At 32.2% G+C, this 20,205-nt stretch overlaps 2 protein-coding genes across 5 annotated transcripts; one reads left to right on the top strand and one right to left on the bottom strand.

Moving 5' to 3' along the window:
* The first annotated feature begins 42 nt into the window (after nt 1-42).
* LOC126835007 (regulatory-associated protein of mTOR) lies at nt 43-8,802 on the top strand. Its single transcript, XM_050567272.1, has 25 exons — nt 43-345; nt 423-525; nt 596-837; nt 908-1,054; nt 1,582-1,751; nt 2,718-2,777; nt 2,843-2,943; nt 3,020-3,168; nt 3,253-3,441; nt 3,513-3,707; nt 4,163-4,237; nt 4,318-4,575; nt 4,634-4,777; nt 4,906-5,011; nt 5,075-5,275; nt 5,353-5,486; nt 5,674-5,744; nt 5,827-5,935; nt 5,994-6,196; nt 6,490-6,666; nt 6,774-7,036; nt 7,098-7,250; nt 8,122-8,275; nt 8,339-8,452; nt 8,527-8,802. Exons 1-25 carry the CDS (start codon nt 196-198, stop codon nt 8,717-8,719), a joined length of 3,861 nt encoding a protein of 1,286 aa, XP_050423229.1. The 5' UTR covers nt 43-195; the 3' UTR covers nt 8,720-8,802.
* Nucleotides 8,803-8,946: 144 nt separating this feature from the next.
* Nucleotides 8,947-17,020, bottom strand: LOC126835010 (mitochondrial chaperone BCS1-like). Of its 4 annotated transcripts, none has more exons than XM_050567278.1 (8): nt 16,810-17,020; nt 11,095-11,371; nt 10,260-10,320; nt 10,060-10,196; nt 9,778-9,969; nt 9,475-9,711; nt 9,306-9,405; nt 8,947-9,246 (listed from the first exon to the last, which is right to left on the bottom strand). In XM_050567278.1, exons 2-8 carry the CDS (start codon nt 11,360-11,362, stop codon nt 8,967-8,969), a joined length of 1,275 nt encoding a protein of 424 aa, XP_050423235.1. In that variant the 5' UTR covers nt 11,363-11,371; nt 16,810-17,020; the 3' UTR covers nt 8,947-8,966. The 4 variants fall into 4 exon arrangements, with proteins under 4 accessions (XP_050423235.1, XP_050423233.1, XP_050423236.1 ...); XM_050567276.1 differs by lacking the exon at nt 16,810-17,020 and adding an exon at nt 12,249-12,407; XM_050567279.1 differs by lacking the exon at nt 16,810-17,020 and adding an exon at nt 12,133-12,406.
* Between the last annotated feature and the right edge of the window lie 3,185 nt (nt 17,021-20,205).

Below are 20,205 nucleotides of genomic sequence, written 5' to 3'. Positions count from 1 at the left end.
TGAGGTTATCATTTTTTGATAGAATATAGAGATAAGAAAATGTGATAGCAAACACGAGGTCGGGCGTTGTTGCCTGTTTGGTTTGTATGTTATGATGTATATTTAAAATTCGTTTTACCCTTTAAAAGTAGCAGTTAGTTTTTTTTCTCTTAGTACTTGTTTACAATCTTCATTAAATAATTAACGTCTGTATGAATGGAAGAAACGTTGACCAAGTCGTCCGGCAGCGCCGACAGTTTAGAATCAGCCGATTGGCAGTTACCGCTGTGTTTTACCAAAAAGAGACACACCGAAGAAATCAAAAGCGTTCAAACTGTAGTCAGTTCATGGCGACTCAAAGAACGGGTATTTTTCGTTTGTTTTATAATTCTGAAATAGATATTTTTTTTTAACAGTCATTTTTTATTAATTTTTTGTTATAGATGAAAACAGTAAGCGTAGCCCTTGTATTATGTTTAAATGTAGGGGTAGATCCTCCTGACGTTTTCAAAATTCAACCTTGCGCTCGGTTAGAGTGCTGGATAGGTATAAACGTTAATACTAAATGGCGATTAAAAAACTAGTTGTATTTTATGTTTGTTTTTTTTTTTTTTAGATCCTTTAATGATGATACCTCAGAAAGCACTTGAAATGATCGGTGCAAATTTACAAAGACAATATGAAAGATGGCAACCAAGAGCACGCTATAAGCAATCATTAGATCCGACTATAGAAGAAGTTAAGAAACTTTGTGTTTCCCTAAGACGAAATGCAAAAGAAGAAAGAGTACTCTTTCATTACAATGGGCACGGTGTCCCTAAACCAACATCCAACGGAGAAATTTGGGTGTTTAATAGAGTATGCTTTTATCATAATGTAGTTAATAAATTATAAATTTACTATAATCGTGGTTTCTTTAAATTTTTAGCAATATACTCAGTACATACCATTATCTATTTACGACTTACAATCATGGATGGGATCGCCATCGATTTACGTGTACGATTGTTCCAATGCGGGTATGATCGTTAAACTGTTTAATCAGTTTGCCGAACAACATGAAAGAGAAATTTTGGTAAATAGAACAAACTAACTTTTTAATTTTTAAAATTTTTACACGTTAAATAAAAAGAATAATAGTTGCAATCTTCATATATGTTTTGTAGATTGTAATCAATATTACGGGTTTAAAATTAACTTAATCGTTGTCAAACTTCTTGTTAATCAGTTCATAGTTTCAATTTATTTATTATTTTATAGTTGGTACTATTATTTTTAATTTGTTTTATCATCTTAAACTTGTACACAGTTGGAATATAAATAATTAAAATTTAGTTCAAGGTTTCATATTGTGTGAAGTGGAAAAACATATATATAGAAACCTTTATGAGTAAGCAATTAGATATATTTTACAACAACAAGTTACTTGTCAATTATTTTGGATATTAATCAAAATGTCTTAAAAATGTAAACCATAGGTTTGGGTTAAGAATTTTCATATGATGAGAGTGTATAAAACGACTTCGATATTAAACAAATTTGCTGTTGAAGACTTCTGATTATTACTAAAGTGATCTAACACAGATAAATATAAAATTTTAGCATGACGCTTCCCAGAATCCCATGATTTTACATTCTGAAGGTTCGTCTTTTAAAAACTGCATTCAACTTGGAGCATGTCAAATCGATCAGACACTTCCGATGCACCCAGATTTGCCTGCCGATCTATTTACATCATGTTTGACTACGCCAATAAAAATGGCAGCTAGATGGTATGTGATAACTATAATTACATTAATAGTATACATTGTATGTCATAAAAAAAAATAAAATATATATATATATGATTTTTAATCTTATATAAAAATCAAATTGTAAATTTTGTTCCACTTAAATAAATAAATATTGGTATGCGGTCATAACTAGTTAAGGCTGAAAAAAAAAATGAGATTTCAAATGTTCAATTCATTTTCCGAAAATACAAACAAAATTTGTTTTGCTAAAATTGGACTTGACTGGTTATGACGGCCCCTCAATGTGTTATATCGTAAGTATAGTTTATTTCTAATTAGTATAAATATAAAAGCAATATGACCAGTTATAATTATTTTATGTACTTAATCACCATTTAGTTAATTAGGTACCTTGATGTAAAACTCGTATTCAATATTTATGATACAAATTTATTAGAGCATAATTGTTGTATAGTTTAACTTAATAACAAATAAAACATGTATAGTTAAATCTATCATGAGTTCAATAGAATTTGAGTTCAAAGTTTAATTATGTAAAAAAAAAAAGTAAGGAGATAAGAAATTAATTATAACATTTGAAATTATATTGATCTTAGTATTCTAACTTAAAATAATAATAACAATAGTCAATAATTTAATAATAATATGTAGGTATCCCGTTAAAAGAATATTTACTTATATTTAAAATATAACTTTGGTATATTTATGTATAAATTATGTACAGACTATATGGATGAATAATATTAACACAAGGCCATAAGCAAATAAATGTTATTAATTATTAACTGATTATAAGTAAAGAGTTTGTTAGTCGTAACTATGGTATAATTATTAAAAGCTGAAAAAAATTGTTTTGGTTTGAAGCCCTAGTGAAAATAGAGTTATATATATATATATATATATATGTATAACTTATTATAAAAAATAATATGTCAGTTAAGCAAAAAAATTCTGATGATATAAAAATCTAATTGAATTTTTCAGGTTTGTCATGCAAAACATGTCTAAGTACTGTTCCAAGTCATACCTCGAATTAGTAGATAAGTAAGCAATACATAAAATTAATGTTATTGTTGTTTCTGTTTTAATTTGTTTTGTGTTTTCATTAGAATACCGGGTACGCTAAACGATAGACGTACAATGCTAGGAGAATTAAATTGGGTATTTACAGCTATTACCGATACTATAGCTTGGAATATTTTACCTAGAGGTATTTACAAATAATAATTTTACAAAAAGTATGAACAAAACTGTACATTTTTTGAATACTTTTTTTTCGAAAATAGATACTTTTCAAACTTTATTTCGACAAGATTTATTAGTCGCTAGTCTACTGAGAAATTTTTTGCTGGCCGAACGTATAATGAGAACTTATGATTGTGAGCCCGTCTCATCTCCTAAATTACCACCAATGCATAATCATCCTATGTGGCAGGTTAGTGTATTATTTTTTATTTAAAAATAAAAATATGAAAATTGCACAGTTAATGGTCTTATACGTAATACCTTTTTTCTTTAGTCTTGGGACCATATATTAGATTTATGTTTATCGCAATTACAACGTGTTCAAGAACACGGCGATGGATGTTTTGTACGTACAACATTTTTTGAAGAACAATTAACGGCTTTTGAAATCTGGTTGGATCACACAGCCTGTTTGCCTACACAACAGCGAAGTGCACCCGAACAACTACCTATTGTACTCCAAGTAATTGAAAAAACAAAAACTATTATCAATCTAATTCTTTCGTAGTTATAATGTATTCTGATTTTGATTAGGTTTTATTAAGTCAAGCTCATAGACTTCGAGCTCTGGATTTGCTTGGACGATTTTTGGATTTAGGACCTTGGGCAGTCAATTTAACTTTGTCAGTTGGCATATTTCCTTATATACTTAAACTACTTCAAAGTTTTGCAGTCGAGTTAAGGCCTATGTTGGCATTTATTTGGGCCAAAATAATGGCTGTTGACCATGTAAGTATAATATTTTCGTTATGAAGAAATAAGAAATATGCTTTTATAATACAATAGGGAAGTTATATAAAACTTAGTATTTTTTGAATAATAATTTATCAATTATTAATAAAAATAAGTTTTGCGCAAAACGCATTGTATAATACTTAAACAATTTAAATTTGCTTAAAAATGCATACTTTTTGATGCGGTTTGCTGTTTTTTTTTTTTTTGCTGGCTATGCAGTCTATTCAGGTTCTTTACTGCCCAAAAAATTTTCTCTCATCCCTATCATATGTTGTTTGTCCTATATTCTTGGTATATCGCATTCCATAGCTTGTCAACACTGTCTATCTATCTTCTTTGAGGCTTTTTTTTGGTCTCTTCCTATCTTAAGTCCAAGCCATTATTGTTTTTATTAGACTACTAGAATAAAAACTTACTATATAATATTTGTTAATTTGCTTTCATTTCAGACATGTCAAACCGATATTGTAAGAGAAAATGGGTTTAAATACTTTTTTCAGTTGGTCGAAGATATACAATTGCCTGTGAGTAAAAACTATGTTTATTAGTGGTTCATAATTATATGTGATTATGTATGTAGTACAATTTTTATTTTCGTGTGTAGGAAGAACAAAGAATGTTGGGCGCCGTAGTGTTATCTCGTCTTATGCAAAACTATAGGAATGGTCAACAACTAGGGCTTAAGAACAATTTAGTGTGTGTATGTCTAGATCAGCTAGTCCACGCTAGTCCTCCTTATAAACAATGGTTGACATTATGTCTTGCACAATTGTGGGCCGACTACGATAAAGCACGCTGGGTTGGGGTGCGAGATAGTGCACACGAAAAGTTATATTTATTATTGGAAGACAAAGTACCTGAAGTAAGTATAAAAACTATGTTTTATAATATTTTATTAAAGATAAAACACATATTTTCAGGTTCGTGCTGCAGCAGTGTTTGCTCTAGGCACTTACGTAACCTGTGATAAAGATCGTAGTAATCATGCTTTGCACGTAGATCAAAGTATTGCATTGACATTGTTGAATACAGTTGCAAGAGATATGAGTCCTATGGTCAGAGAGGTAATAATTTGTAAATAAAAAAATAAGAAATTGTTTTTATTAAAATATTCAACTAAACACATAATATTATACAGTTAGACAATAGTATACTATTAGATACTTCATAGGTTTTTGTTTTTTGTTTTTAGGAAGTTATTATAGCATTACAGTGGACTGTAATAGCGTTTGAAAGATATTTCTTAGAAATAGCGACACAAAAACAAAACGAAAAATCTTATGGATCTCTTTATAAAAGTATGTTATAAACATTTTGAGTAGAACAAAGACTAAAACTTGTCAATGTGAAATAAATTTAAGGTCCGAACGGCAGTTTAAAATCATCGAGTTTATCAAGAATGGGCTCCAAAGAAAAACTGTTAAATTCAACCACTAGTCCAATTGTTACTGTGATTTCACCTCCAATATTGTCTGTATCTAGCAATACTGATGAATTAACAGAAGATAAAAAGTCTGAACAATTAAGGCGTACGGCTTCGTCTTCTTCGATAGTTACCTTAGGTAGAAATCATAGTTTTGTATTTAAAAAAAAGTACATTTGCCATTTACAGAGCAATTTTTATTTTTTATTTATTTAGATGCTTATCATACTGCGTCAGCGGTGAATAATATTCATGCTCAAATATGGAAAGGTTTGACTGCTTTAGAACATGACATATTCCCTGATGTAGCAAACACCGCACAGAAATTAACTAGATACATTAAGCAAAAGGTTTAAAATTATTTATTTATCGTATAATATGTAATATGTTGGTTTGAAAATAACACCATAATTGTTTTTGTCGGACGTGAACTATTTTTGACTCGTTCATTCATAGAAAAAATATGTGAACATTCAGACCACTAGTAGTATTATGTTTAATGTTTATATTAATTTACTATTTTTTTAATTCTATCAGCTTAAAGCAAAACCTGAAGGTCGCGCATCACATTCTTTGCCTGCATCACCGTCTTCAAGAAGTTACCTTAGGTAGTAATAATTTTATCATTTTTTTAAATAACTATTTATATTGGCAAACATTTGTATTTATCAATTTTGTGTACTTGAACAGTCAAGGAGAATCGCCTCCATTATCAGTAACGGAACTCCGCTCTAGACCAAGAGCACCGATGGTACAACAAAGGTCTAGTTCCAGAACGAGGAGTACGGTTCCCAACACTGTATGTATAATGACTTACAACTATAGTGACATATTTTTATATTTAATTGTGCTGTTAGATTGCGGAAGAAGCTACCGTGCTTTCATCATCGTCGTCGCCACCAAATATCGAGAGCGACGGAGAGAAAGATTTTAATAAATCTAAAAGCTTATTAAGATCTCAGTTTTTCGAATGGGTTTCAAAAAACTTTGCTCATCCTTTAAATGGAATGAGTGAAGGAGGTGATCTTGAAAGTGCAATATACTATGAGCGAGAGTGGAGGTATTTAAACAACTCTAAAACAGCAAATTAAATATGTTCAAACGCTTTATCGACATTTTTTTTAATATATATATATTACAACAGTATTTTATTGTTATAACAATATTTTGACACAAAATTTTATATTTTCCAAATATTTAATTTACAAAATGTTGTGTAACTGTTTTGAAAATATAAAAAAATGTTTGTTTTATGAGTTGGTATTTTATAATATTAATTCCTGAATGTTGATGTTTTTTTAATGTTTAGCGGAGCTGAAATGAATATTACTAAACTATCTGAATTGTGTTTAGGTATTCTCGGAATATGGTAATTCGAAAAGAGGCGATAGAAGAACAAAATAAGGTGAATAATTCAAATTGTAAAATAGAACATCAAATATTTTCATCAAAATGTAGTCAAACGCCAAATTCGTTAATTTTTCATCCATACGATCCACATGTTGTTATGGCCACGAAAGATTATCTCACGTAAGCACCATATTCGAGTTATTGTACACTTTTTTGTAGCTTTTAGTTATAACTACCAATGACTAAAAATATAACTTAATTATAATTATGTTTTATTTGTACTTTAGGGTTTGGGATTATCATTCCAGTTACAAGTTAAGTCAATGGAGACCTGATTTGAGAAATCACAATCTTGATGTGCCGTATAGGCACACTCCGCACTTGTCTGCCGTAGAATTGTTAAACAGTCATGATATTTCATTAGTATTAGCGGGATACAACGATGGAAACGTTCAAATTTGGTCTCAGTGCACTGATGGTCCTAAGTTACTTACCGGATGGCAAGCGTTACCAATCTGCAGGAATGCCAGTTTCGAAAGAACTTCTTCGAGTAATGCAAATAAATGTTTTGGTAAAAATATCATAAAAAAAACATTTGTTTTTTATTTTAGTGGCACTACATTGGGATCAAAGATCGTGTCATTTAATATGTGGTGGTGATTCGAGGGTAATAAAAGTATGGGATGTCGAGACTGAAACTAAACTGACTGCTATATCAACTGGTGTTAATGCTTCTGTAACCTGTCTATCAATGCAGTCTAAAGGTAGTCTCAGGTTTCCTTCTATATTTAATATATTTTATACTGATGCTCGTTATGAAAAGTAGTATGATCCATTTTTTTTACTGTAAACATGCATTTCAACTTGCAACGAAAACTAGAATGCATTTTGTTATTACTTATTTGCTACAAAAAGTAACATATTTGTGTTAGTAATAAAGGAAACCAATACGTATCATTCTTTCCCAAAAAAAGTAGTGTTTTACTGTTGAATTTTATTTTATATAATTATTAAAAAACATCCGAGGTCTATGGAGTATTTGAATAAGTACCCAAACTAATTTTCTAGTCAAAATAAATATAACATTATTTTCTCCAGCTTAACCTCAATTTTTCTATGAAAATTAGCTGTTTCAGTGGTGAAAAATTACTTTATAGGAAACATAATGATGTTTCATAGGGTAATTTGATTTTAATCAGATTACCGATCTTTTTTTGTTTTTAAAAGGAAAGACTTTTTATAGTGTACTTCGATCTTAATTTTTTTAAATAATTACCAAAAATTCTTCTTTCAGACTTTAAAATTATAAATAAGATGAAAATAAAAAGTTTTCGCTCCACTCTCCCTTTCTTGAACTCATAATATTTTTTGCGATTATCACCGAAACATATTACTTTTAGTTGCAAAACTCCACTATTTTTTACTGTTTTTCATAAGTTTTAGTCTTTGTTATGGCCGTTGATGATTATACACATTATTTTGTGGTTGTAATTTGATTTTATTTGAGTTCAGAAAAAGAAGTTTTAATAATTTAGTTCAGTTATTTTTTATTATGGCTTAAAATATATACAAAATACGATAGTTATGTTTTCACTTTGTTAAAACAACAGTGTCATGTGTACATTTTTTTTTTAGAAAATAATATATTCGCTGCTGGTTGTAAAGACGGATCTATAAAAGTGTTTGATAAACGGCTACCTCCAGACGAGGCGAAAATCGCTTCTTTTATGGAGCACCAAGCTAGGATACTTACTTTAAGACTTCAGGATGCTACCGTAGTGTCTATTAGGTAAAGCGAGTTTTGAGTTAACCATGTATGTGCACACATAAAATAATATATGTTTATTTCTAGTTCAAAAGGTGACATAAAAACTTTTGAGTTTGGACAAAGCGCCTCCCAACGTCAATTCCGTGTCAATAGCATCAACTCGGCCGCCATTCACACAACTGCTAATATTTTAGCCTGGTAAGAAAAATTCCCAAAATTTTAAATTTAAATTTTCTTTTTCTAATTTTGTGTTTGGTTTTATCGTTTTGCAGTTGTGCTAATCAAATGTTGTTGTTCTACAACACAGAAGGACAGTTATTGAACTCTTTAAGATTAACCGACTGGTTTATGAGTTCGCGGTATATGCCTATAGTAACTACTAAATTTCATTCGCAAAGAGTTCTGCTTGCTACTGGTGCTGTAGACGGCACAATAGCATTGTACTCGATTGATCCCAAAAGATAATTTACTAATCATTTTTTACACATGCATTAATAATATTTTTGTTGTTATTCTTTTTTCTTTCCTTTTTTTTTTTTTTTAACTTTTCATATATTTCATGACACTTTTTTATTGTGCTCAAAGATTGCCATTCGACTGAAAACTGGTTTTTATGTACTTAGTATATATATATATTTATATATAAATGCATTTTTTTTTTGTATATAAAAATTTTCTTTTCTTTTTTTTAATTAATATTATTAAATTATTGTTATTTTGTTGATTGAATGTTTTCATTGTCTTGCCATAAATCGTTTATGTTTTCAATGATATCTGTTAATTCATTATAACGGTGAACTAAAAAGAATTCTTGTAACTGAGCTGGAGTGATTGGCTTTTGTTGTTTTTTTACTTCGGTTACAAATTTTTCTCTAGCATCAATTTCATTAGGACGGAACCGATCAAACATCCCTTTTATTTGATAATCTGTACACGGCGTGATGTGCAGTTTATAGTCGACGCGACCCGGACGGATCAAAGCAGGATCTAATCTATAAATAAACAAGATTAGTAGTAATTATTTTTATTGTATGCTATCAGTGAGTATTACTTTTCTATATAGTTTGTCGTCATAAACGATATTCTGCCTTCGGACGATCCAATGCCATCAAAAGCATTCAGCAAACCGCTCAATGTAACTTTACTGTTTTCTAAATTAGTTAAAGAAAAATACAAAGTTAAGATGTACTAATTCAACAATGAACGGGGCTGGTACCGACCTACGACAGACTTTCCATCCTTGTCAACAAACATGGAATCGACATCTTCCAACAGCACTAACGACCGCGTTGGCATCGAGACCATCAGCTGGAGTAGTTGTTCGTCGGACATTTTCGAATCGTTCAAGCTTAGTATGCAGATATGGAACTTCAATTCAGCAGCTAGCGCCATAATCAACGAAGATTTTCCACAACCCGGAGGCCCGTACAGTAAATACCCTCTGTGGTACGGTATGCCTACGAATGAGGACACAACCGGATGTTATTTTGCTCTAACGTACGATTTTTTGAACCAACACCTACCCCTCTCTTGGTACCAAGACTCGCCGTCGTTGAAGTTGTTCAGGTCCTCCAGGATACCGTCAAATACGCCGTCGTCGAGTATCACTGTCCGCTTGGATCTGGGCGTGCGAAATCCAAACCTTAGCCACCTGTCGTATGATGGCACATACAGAGCGGTACCAACTTTCCGTTTTGATATTGCGTACAACCTAGCTGTGGACAAACGTTGGCGTTATATTAAAGTAGCTATTGTTTAGCATGTGTCGCAAAGATGAAAAAAAAACTCAAAGACGCCCAGATTACCTTCCTCGAGCATTTCGTTCAACAATTGTTTCTTTTGTCCCCAAATGGTGATACGAAACGTCTCGAACGGTTTTGCCGTGTACTCGCTTTTTATTTCCGTGCGATTCCGGGTCAAAGCGATCGAGTGGCCTTTATATCTGATGAATTTGTAGGTTTTGATTAAATTAATGGAAAAAATAAATGAATTGTTTGCCTCTTACTTGATAACGTGATCGCCGGAGCTGGGTTCAAAATCGTACTTGAAATAATTTTCAGGCAAGTCTATACGAACAACGAGAAACACTATTAGCGTTTTAAAAAAAGACGAAGTTGACAAAAAAAAATTAACCCAAAACCCAGTTGGTTTCTTTTGTTTAAATCTAGCAAATATTTAATGTTTTAATCTTAAAATATTGGGTTTATGCATACAAAAAAAAGACTTAAATGGGTCGGAATTTTTTTGTTTTTAAAAAGAGGGCCTTTGCAAGGGCGTCCTTCAGTGGGAGGAGTGGCGAAGTGGACAGCCGACCTCTTAAAATTTAGTAAAAAATATTCATTTTAATTTATTTAAAAAATTAGCCAATTAGGAAATCTAACAGAAAAAACACAGAAAATTCTCTTTACAAAAATTATCAACTATTATCCAAAATAATAAAAAAATGACCATTATTTGTGCCTTTTTCGAAGGTAAATACGGTATTCACAATTATACAATTTTTTACCTCGTATAGCATCAAGACACCAAGAGAACACTATCAGGAGTGTAAATTGGGAATGTAAAGACTCTCCGAGGATACAGGTATGGGTGCCCACTGCCCAAAGATTTCCGGTATGAGTCCCTATATAATCTATAAAAGGATTCGAGAAGCGCTAACAACTATTGCGGCAAAGTTCCGGTCGGAAATATTATTATTATTTTGTTTTTTTTTTGAGAAGAGGGGATGTTTAGAAACGCTATTGATCGCTCTAACTTCGCAACCAACTCCCATTGCGATATCGAGTCATTAAAACCCAGTTGCCCTTGACAAGTTCTCCCAGGGATCGTTAGGTACTTACCCGACTCTTCGTAATCGCCGAGCTCCCTGGTCGTCACGCTGAAGTGCAACAGGTCGTTGTTGTCGGCCAACCACCGCAACAACCATTCGTAACACTGATCCGAATTGGCCACTTCCAGCTCGGTCACGTGATTCCGCCAAAAATATCCTTTGGCCAGGGTGTACACTTCGTTCAGGACAAACAAGGCCGCGCTCACACCGACCGCGCTGGCTATTTTGCCCACGTACGCTTTGCCGGCCGTCGCGTAAACGTAGTCCTTGAACGACATCGAACCGACCTAATTAAGTTATAATGTCTATAAGTAAGTTATGATGTAAATTTCGCGATATTTGTTTAAAAAAAAAAATAATAATAAGGTCATCCCGAGCCACCCCCCCTGGCCGTTCCCGGACCGCATAATTCGAAAGGGTAGTCCGAAAGAAGAGGAGATAAAAGTCCGCATTGTAACTAGATAAACTTTATGTTCATTCACCCTTAAACTAGTTAGCATACTTCAAATAGATTAAAATCATATGTTGTCTATACTCGTATGTTAACCTAACTAGAGAGCCGTCTCGACTATCATCAAAAGTATAAATTAGCAACAATTATTCCTTAGTGGATTTTTTTTTATAAAACTCGGAGAGGGGACTTATCCTTAATTGCGCCATTGAAATTCAGCCGTTCTAATTCAACTCTACACCTTTACTAACAACATATTTTGAATACTATCATATAACACCATATAGCAAACAATTCAAACATTTTCAAAATGTTGTCAAACATTGTTTGGCCAACTGTATAGTTGCTAAACCTATTTTGTTATTCCAATTATGCATTTATAGTGTTTTAGTATTAAATATAACTATAGTAGATACAACTATGTAGTTTTTCCGTGTATTTAGGTAATTGAACTTTTTTGGCAAAAATGTTCAATTACCGTATAAAAAATTTAAGGCAAAAATGTCTATTGTAATCTGACATTACATAGAAAATTAATCATAAATATTAATATTATATTACAAATTATAAATAGCAGGAATATGAAAATTTACCAACGTATTACAGTAATTAATAATTTTTGTTAATAGAATAATATGATTTTCAGCGGCCAAGCGAATTACTAATTTATTAAGAAACTAATTGATAGAATATTATTTATGATATGTTTGAACCATCGTCCACTGATGTTGTCTTGACAATAAAACATTGGTAAGATACTTTTGATTTTTGTAACAGGTGAAAATAATATAACGCGAACAAAACAAAACTAACTGCAAACGAACGAATTACGAATCAAAGATGGTTCAACTCGCGTGATAAAGCTTATCTATTTCCTGCAGCCAATTTGATAACATTATTACACAAAAAAGCGACGGTCAAGGTCTTACAACGTTGCAGTGTGATCATTTTCAAAAAACTAAAAGTAGATTATAATATATATGTACTTATATACAAAATATTTTAACTAATTTAAATAAATAAACACTATAAAATACAAGCCGTGATATCATTATTTTGAACTGATAGTACTAAATAGATAAGAAAAGGTAAGGTAAGGCCACTTTTTTGTTAACACTGAAGTGACTCTTCTTTTATCTATTCTGTGCTGTATAATATTAAATAACTATCGTATTATACAATTCGTGATAGGTGATTCTTATAGTATATAAGCATATATTCATTTTTTGAATACCATATAAATTTAAAAAGTTAGTATATATACTCTGGTTAATACAATTTTATAGTTTAGGCACAACAAGATCTAACCTAAACATAATCTAATCCAAATCTAACCTAATAATTTCATATCGTTTTTTGTAACTTATATTTGGACGCAAGGAAACGTAGACAATATATATAATACTTCTCATACAACACTAATTATATTTTTAAAGGGTCTTGTACAGGAATTTGTTAGGTTATTATTACATAAATAGTATCTACTGCATTACACGGCACTCCTACCGGCTGTACCTACTTTTGAATGCTAATAACTCAAAAAGAAGTTTTCAAAAATTAGTTCCACAAAAAATAGTATGAATCATCCTGTAAGTTAGTTTTATTACCGTTTAAGAGAATAGCTGTCTTTTTTTTGTAATAGTCATAAAGTTATGAAATTTATGGAAACATATAAAAAACAATATTGTACACAATTGAAAGTATGTCGTTTAAGTTGATAATTCTATAATCTCAAGTTTTATTAATTAGTTTAAATTAAAAAAAAAGTTGTTATTCTTAATACTGTTTTTGTAAATGTCATCAAAATGTTACTATCAATATAACAGACAAACTAGGGTGGTTTTGGAACAATAATAATGAAGAAAACGTTAAAAACATATGCTATAATATTAACTTGTTAAAAAAATGAATTGCTTAATAATTTAGTAACTAACTCACAGTGCAAGATAGGGTAGGTACGTTGATTTGATTTAAAACATTTAGATTTTAAAAATATTTTCCATTGATTTTATACATAGCTAATTGCAATAAGCCAAAGAGTGTGCATATAAATTGCCTATCTGTAATTCCTTAAAGTTATAGGTACATACTACATTCGATCATAATTCATTAAATAGGGGTTTACTAGAACTTCATTTATACAATTGTTGAAGTTATAACAAATAATGTAAAATTTGGCTTAATAACCTTTTTTGATCTCTTTGGTTTTTAAAATTAACCTCGAACTGTGAAAAACGCAAGTTTATCGCTTTTTTCGTGAATTATTTGAATACAAAATAAAAGTTGATCAAGGTTTTAAAAAAGCATTTCCAAAGACAAACGGTAAATCAAATAGAACAACAAAATGGCATATTACGACTTTGGTATAGTTTTCATATCTTTGTACGGACCGATAATTAGTATTATTCATTTGAAGTTAAACTCAATTTCCGAATCATACCTACACAAAAAGCATTCGTGATGATTTTAGAGCAAAAATACTTATAGCAAAAACGAAAGATGACAAGATTTTAAAGACAATGTCTTATACTGTCTTATGATATGTATATAATAAATTAAATAATTTTTTTGAACCGCTGTCAAGGATGCTGTGATAGTCCGAAAAATAAATAAACTATCAAAAAAACAGTTCTAACTACTGAACTAATAATTACACATCACAGTCTAACGTTGAAGTTATGATTAAAAAGAAAAAATTGCCTATATCCAGACGGACCGTTTAACCGTTTTTGTATTGTATACACATTCACAACGGTCGGATTGCATTGGCTTTCACGTGGATAATAATTCGGCTGGTGCCCGTTTGTTTGAAAGTCCCATACACGTGTACACAATATACATACACTATGAGATGGTTTGTAAATTAATATTATTATATTATGCAAATAACAGACGGCAGCGGTTTTGTCCGGACGCAGTATGATTAATCGAATCATACGTTTAATTAGACGATCGCTTTACATGTACAATATACGCATATAGCACGTGGCGACTTACCGAGTGGATCAAGCTGTGGTAAGATCTATACTATTATATTGTACTCACCCCAAGCACAGCTCGATCGTTATTGACCTCGCCGAGGGATTTTCGCGCTTTTCATTTGGGCGGCCTTATTTATCCCTGACCGCGAGGGGGGCGGCTTTCATGCGAGATGTACGATCATTTATTATTTTTTTCTCTTTCCACCCCTCTCACCATCATCCCCTTTGGGCCTCCCGACCACACTGCTGCCGGTTTTACACGACAAACAATACCCCCACAGGACAGCGTGTATTCGCGTTCATCGCGCACAAATAAAATGGCGGTACCGCACAATGATATAAGCGAATTACAATGCCCCCCCGACCAGTGTTTGTTGTGTGTACATATATTATATTGTAATGCTAAGGGGTGTCGTCGCTAAGTACTCTAATTCGGTTACCGCGGGGGCACGATACTCGGCGACAATGGGGAGGGTGGTACGCCGTGGCGAACGCTCATCCGTAATACAAGCATTATTATTATTACTATTGTATAATGCGGGTTTTTTCGGTGGATAAAAACATGCGAACGGCAAAAAGGGGCGGCGGGGGTTAACACATGAATAAGTCAACACAGTGGACGCGCATAAGCGGATCACGTACCGGCTGTGGCGGGGCAAAAAAAAGAAAAAACACCGGGGAGACTAATGACGATTAACAATACACACGAAAAAAATAAATAAATAAAAATGGCCGCCGCATAAGCTTTATATATTACGGTCTCGATCATTGTTCGGCGATCCTCTTGCGCAGACACGCCGAAATCACCGTTCGCACCCCGTACCTACATATACTTATATTATTATATAGGTACACGGTATGGTATAATATGTATTATCCTATTGTGTCGGTTTTTTTTTTTGCCAAACTATAATGGTGAACGGATTTAATAGTCCGTTGCGAATGTTTTTTAAGATTTATATTATATATTTCTTTAAACGCCCGCTCTTGTAATAAATCGGTAGAAACGGCGGGTATAGGTGATATTTTGTTGGCCGCGCCACTTGATAAATTATGCGTTTTCGCGCCGATGTGGTTTTCCGATTGACGGCTCAATAGAGAACATTAAACGACGTTATACTATTATATTAGATTATTAGAATATAAACTCTACGTATATAGGTAGTGTGCGTGGTGTGTGTGTGTGTGTGTATAAAATAACTATGTATTTGGACCGTGGGCGAGATAAACGTCAGTGCGGTCATTGGTTAGTGTATACGAGTTTGGTCGTAAATGATTTAACCATAAATTAAAATATAATATGTATATTGATAGATAACACTAATGCGTATACAACGCTATATCTAAACCTGATTTCTATAATGGCGGTAATAGAAAAACTGTTATGGAAGAATCTTAAAAAAAAAAATTAATGTCTACAAACACTCCTTTTTATCCGTTTAATAATATTATATTGATTTGACGTTAATTTATGTATACCCTACATATTTGTTCTCAAATAGGCTCAAAAATATCTACGGGGTTCCGGGTCTTACATAAAACTAAACAACTTATGTCAGATTTTTTAGGAGGTTATGCACAGGGTTACTACTTGACGTTTGGTCTGACTCGTATGGCAGATAGTTGGAAATATTGGAATGTAGATTCTCTGGCTAGGAGCAGCAGAGGGCTGATAAGTGGTTTTCATTCACAGCGTACACTTCACGGCGTGTACTCACAATATGCGCAAGTGTGCCCGTAGTCTTGGCAATTTTAGCATTGGGTGCTTTCGCGTCTTTTATGAGGTTCCTCTATTTTGATTTTGGTGTGCAAAATTCCAATAATGTGAAAGATGGATTGGGAGTTGTCGTCTTTTTCTAGGCCGACAATAAAGAGAGGGAGAGGCGTTTTGGATGGCCTCTGCAGAACACGTCGGTTACTTGAATAACGGAAAAGTTGAAGTTTTCAAGAGCCGATTTTATTGCCTCGCAGGGAGTTGAGGGATGGAAATTTCTAACGACTACGCGGTAAGGTGTTTCGTTTTGTAATTGGTAAGTGTGGAATTCAGGGCTGGGTTCGTTATTAAGAACTAAGAAGATGTTTTATTGTTCTGTAGTTATCCGTTGAATTGTAATGACTTGTAATGTGTAGCTACTACCTGGAATTAAGCCTACCGCGGCGGCCATTTTGTAAGCGTGGTTTGTGTAGGTTTCGAAAGTATGCTATCGGGAACTGGTGGCGAAGAGAGCAGATAAGATAAGGCCAACCGGCAGCCGTTCTATATGTATTTTTATTAGCAAAAACTTTTACTTACTAAGTATGATAACTTGAGAAGTCCGACACGAATCTTGATTATTTCGGCTTTGTAGAACGCGGAAAACCTTTTTCGTTATTTGTGTGTAAATTAAGAACGGGTCATGCACTTTAGCGTCGAGGGTTGTCGTACAACTTTATTTCACGTTCGAGTGATCGGCATCGAATGCTTGGATTTCGACTCCTACAATAAAATTTTAAACACAAAAACCTGTTTGATGGTTTTTTTTAAGTACCGAGTACCTACACTCTGATTAGAAGTCTGACTAATAGTCGTAGTAGACGGATTTCTTCTTAAATTTAAGATAACAATATTTGTATAACGCATAGCTCATTAGATGTGTCATGCTTATTATTATATATTACTTGTACTTAAAAAAACAAACGTTGGTCGATGTGTGTTTGAAATTGTTTAAAAAAAAAAACTTTTTTTAAATTAAACAACACGATTAATCGTTTGAGTTAAATAATATACCAGTATATTTTTAACATACCAACTCTAGTGTTTTGTAGTGTTTTTTGCAAAGCTATTTAAAAAAAAAAATGATAAGGTACAATTTGTACGGAAAATATAATATTAAGGAGATTTACAAGGTATAATTTTATTAAACTACTTGATGAGGCAATGGAGACATCAAGTTGCTTATACTGGTTATGCCTCTTTTTTAAGGTTTTACCGTCATTTATCAGATAATATATAATAGGACTTTGGTGTTCGTGCAAGAGTAAAATATGGTTATTCGTAAACCGTTACTTTGAACATTAAGATTCATTGGAGAATGTCCATAGTTGTATTCTTATAAGCCATCATAACTAATCGGCTTATTCCAATAGTAAACATAACAACGATCGTAGACCCACATTTATACAGGCGTAGAAAATGCACGCCTAGATTCCAAAAATGCAAGGGCCCCGAGGTCCATTTTATAACAACTTCAGGGCCAAATTAAATAATAGACACAGTGCTTAGGACTTAGAAAGAAATACAGGGCTAAATACATCTGTCACACTTTATTCAATTTATGTAACTCATTGCATTTTTTTTTTTTTTAATAATAGGGTATGTTTAGAGCAGTAGGTATATTTTAAGCGAGGAATGTATTAAAACGAAATACAAATTAACTGCGTTAGGTGGTAAACGTTTTAAGTTGTAAGGGTTGTTATGAAAATTGAAGCGAAGTGCCTAAGGTCTTCGAATAGCTTAATTTGGTTCTAAATAATACTCAATTACTAGGTAACGTTACACAAATGTAAGATTTAAAAAAAAAAATTATATTTCTATTTAGATATTTGTTTGTTTATGTTGCTTTTTTCAAGATTTAAAAGTTGTAACATCTGCTGGTTTTTTGTAAATCTGGATTTCAAAAAGTTCCATCCCTGTTAAATACACACACTATAAACTGTCACACAACTTATAACACATATTATACGATCTCCGACTTTGGCCGTGCACTCGACTACGACAGGTCCGACTTATTTTAACAACTCTGACAATGGTGTATATGAAATATATTAGTTATTAGCGTTGTACCTACAAAATAGCCATTGGTATACCACTCGGATAAGTATATTGAATCGTATAATATGGATGCGTCCATGTACGATTATTGTGGAGATTTAGTGTGTGTTTGGCCATATCAGCGCCCGAGCAATCAACACGTTTTCGGTAGGTACACAAAACCAGCTTAAGCGCACCGATTTTTGTATTTCGACGCATTTTGGAGGGATTTCACCGGTGACGTTAATGCTAATCGATGGCAGCCGCCACGAAATACGATACGCCGCTACTTAACATAATGTATATAAATCTGAACGGTCGACTCGCAGCCAAGTTTGGTAATAAAATACGTCTGACCGACAACTCCTTCTTTTTATTATAATCATTTTTTTTTGTCTCCCCTTTTACAATTATTCAATTAACCGCATGATCATCAAGGGAAGTCTGTCGGACCAATATTCTGGCCGTACACGACCTACGCTACATACAATTATAACGATGCCGCGAAGAATGTCTTTCGGCAATCGCTTTTAAGGTCTTTGCGGATCAAAAACCCTTAAAACGTCGTTCATCGGATTACACTAAAAAATAAAAAAAAACTGTCAGTGCCCATTATAATACAGGCGTATAGACCGATACCGTCTGCCACATTGCGCGGACTTGGGTTGTATGCGGAAAGAGAAGTAAAACTTGTTTTGATTGTAGGTATTCAAACTAGATATCGTTTTAAAAATAATTATTCTCAATTTATTCCACATGGTGTCAACTCACAATGTACATTGGTAATTAAAACGTTTCAAAAAAAAAAAAAAAAATGAACGAATGTGGTGTGGTTTGGTGTAACTGACAATAATATAAATTATTATATCTCCTTTTTGTCAACTCAACAAAGACTTACCGTGTGTTAATGTGTGTAGAGCTTGAGTAAGCCATTAGCAGGCTCTAGCCCAGGCTTCCAATTTTCAGAGCATTCCCCTATAAAGATTAATCAGCATTTGCGATTAATACTTTTTGAATACAATTAAAATAAAAATAAATATGTGCATAATATGGTTTTTTCACATAGCAATTGATTTAATATCATTTAAAAATGGTGCCACGATCGATACCTTGTTGACGTTAAGAAGAATTCAAAAATGTTTGTAAAAACTTAAATAAAAGTATTTTTAGGAACGTACTGTTAAGCACTTATGTTTTTGTAAAAAAAAATAAGGCCCGTGTGCGTTACTTAAACCTAACAAATTTTAGATAAACGTTAAATTTAGGAAAAAATTGTCTGTACAAATTGCGTCTTGATAAATATTATTGCTAGAGGTATAAACATTTTACGACGGTTTTTATTGTAAATATATTGAAATATATAATGACATTAACTTTATCGATAAATGTGAAAAATATACAATTTAAAGTCCTGCACCTTAAATATTATATATTGGGGGAAAACTATAAGACATCCGGAAACGGCAAAAATAAATTATTTAAATGTCTATATAATGTTATATATTTTGAATATACTTAAAAGGTGTTCGATAAAACTATAATTTCAGGTAAAAATGTAAAGAGCAAAACATTATACTAGTTGAATTTATTGCAAAATAATGATAATAAGTTAAATATATTTGCATTTGATCAGCGCGATTCTTGTTCATTTTGCCTAATATAGATTTTATGTTAATTTATTGTAAATACATAGTTTGATCATAAGAACATTGAACGGAATAAAGCGAACCAAATACGTATACATATAAAAAAATACCACATCAAATAGATTTAAAAAAAAATGTGTTTTAACTGACTTTCTAATTGATCGAAACCTAGTTTAGCTTTCAGATATAATCTTGTCGAAGTAAAAATAATAATACAAATTAACAAACAGACTTACACAAAAAGGAAATACTA

The sequence above is a fragment of the Adelges cooleyi genome, unplaced genomic scaffold (genome assembly GCF_023614345.1).
Source record: "Adelges cooleyi isolate 19-005CV unplaced genomic scaffold, UGA_ACOO_1.1 ACOO_flye_CR_arks_rails_tigmint_CR_PRNA_21, whole genome shotgun sequence".
Lineage (NCBI taxonomy): Eukaryota > Metazoa > Arthropoda > Insecta > Hemiptera > Adelgidae > Adelges > Adelges cooleyi.
This window is presented reverse-complemented; position numbering and strand designations above follow the sequence as displayed.

What these genes read in the sequence shown, in the direction of transcription:
- LOC126835007 (XM_050567272.1), top strand. Translation starts at nt 196, where the DNA reads ATGGAAGAAACGTTGACCAAGTCGTCCGGCAGCGCCGACAGTTTAGAA. An exon ending in AAATTTGGGTGTTTAATAGA is followed by an intron (nt 838 to 907) that starts GTATGCTTTTAT and finishes TTAAATTTTTAG; the next exon opens with CAATATACTCAGTACATACC. An exon ending in TTGGAATATTTTACCTAGAG is followed by an intron (nt 2,944 to 3,019) that starts GTATTTACAAAT and finishes TTTCGAAAATAG; the next exon opens with ATACTTTTCAAACTTTATTT.
- LOC126835010 (XM_050567276.1), bottom strand. An exon ending in CGGCGATTACGAAGAGTCGG is followed by an intron (nt 10,321 to 11,094) that starts GTAAGTACCTAA and finishes TTGTTCGTATAG; the next exon opens with ACTTGCCTGAAAATTATTTC. An exon ending in GGATGGAAAGTCTGTCGTAG is followed by an intron (nt 9,406 to 9,474) that starts GTCGGTACCAGC and finishes TAACTAATTTAG; the next exon opens with AAAACAGTAAAGTTACATTG.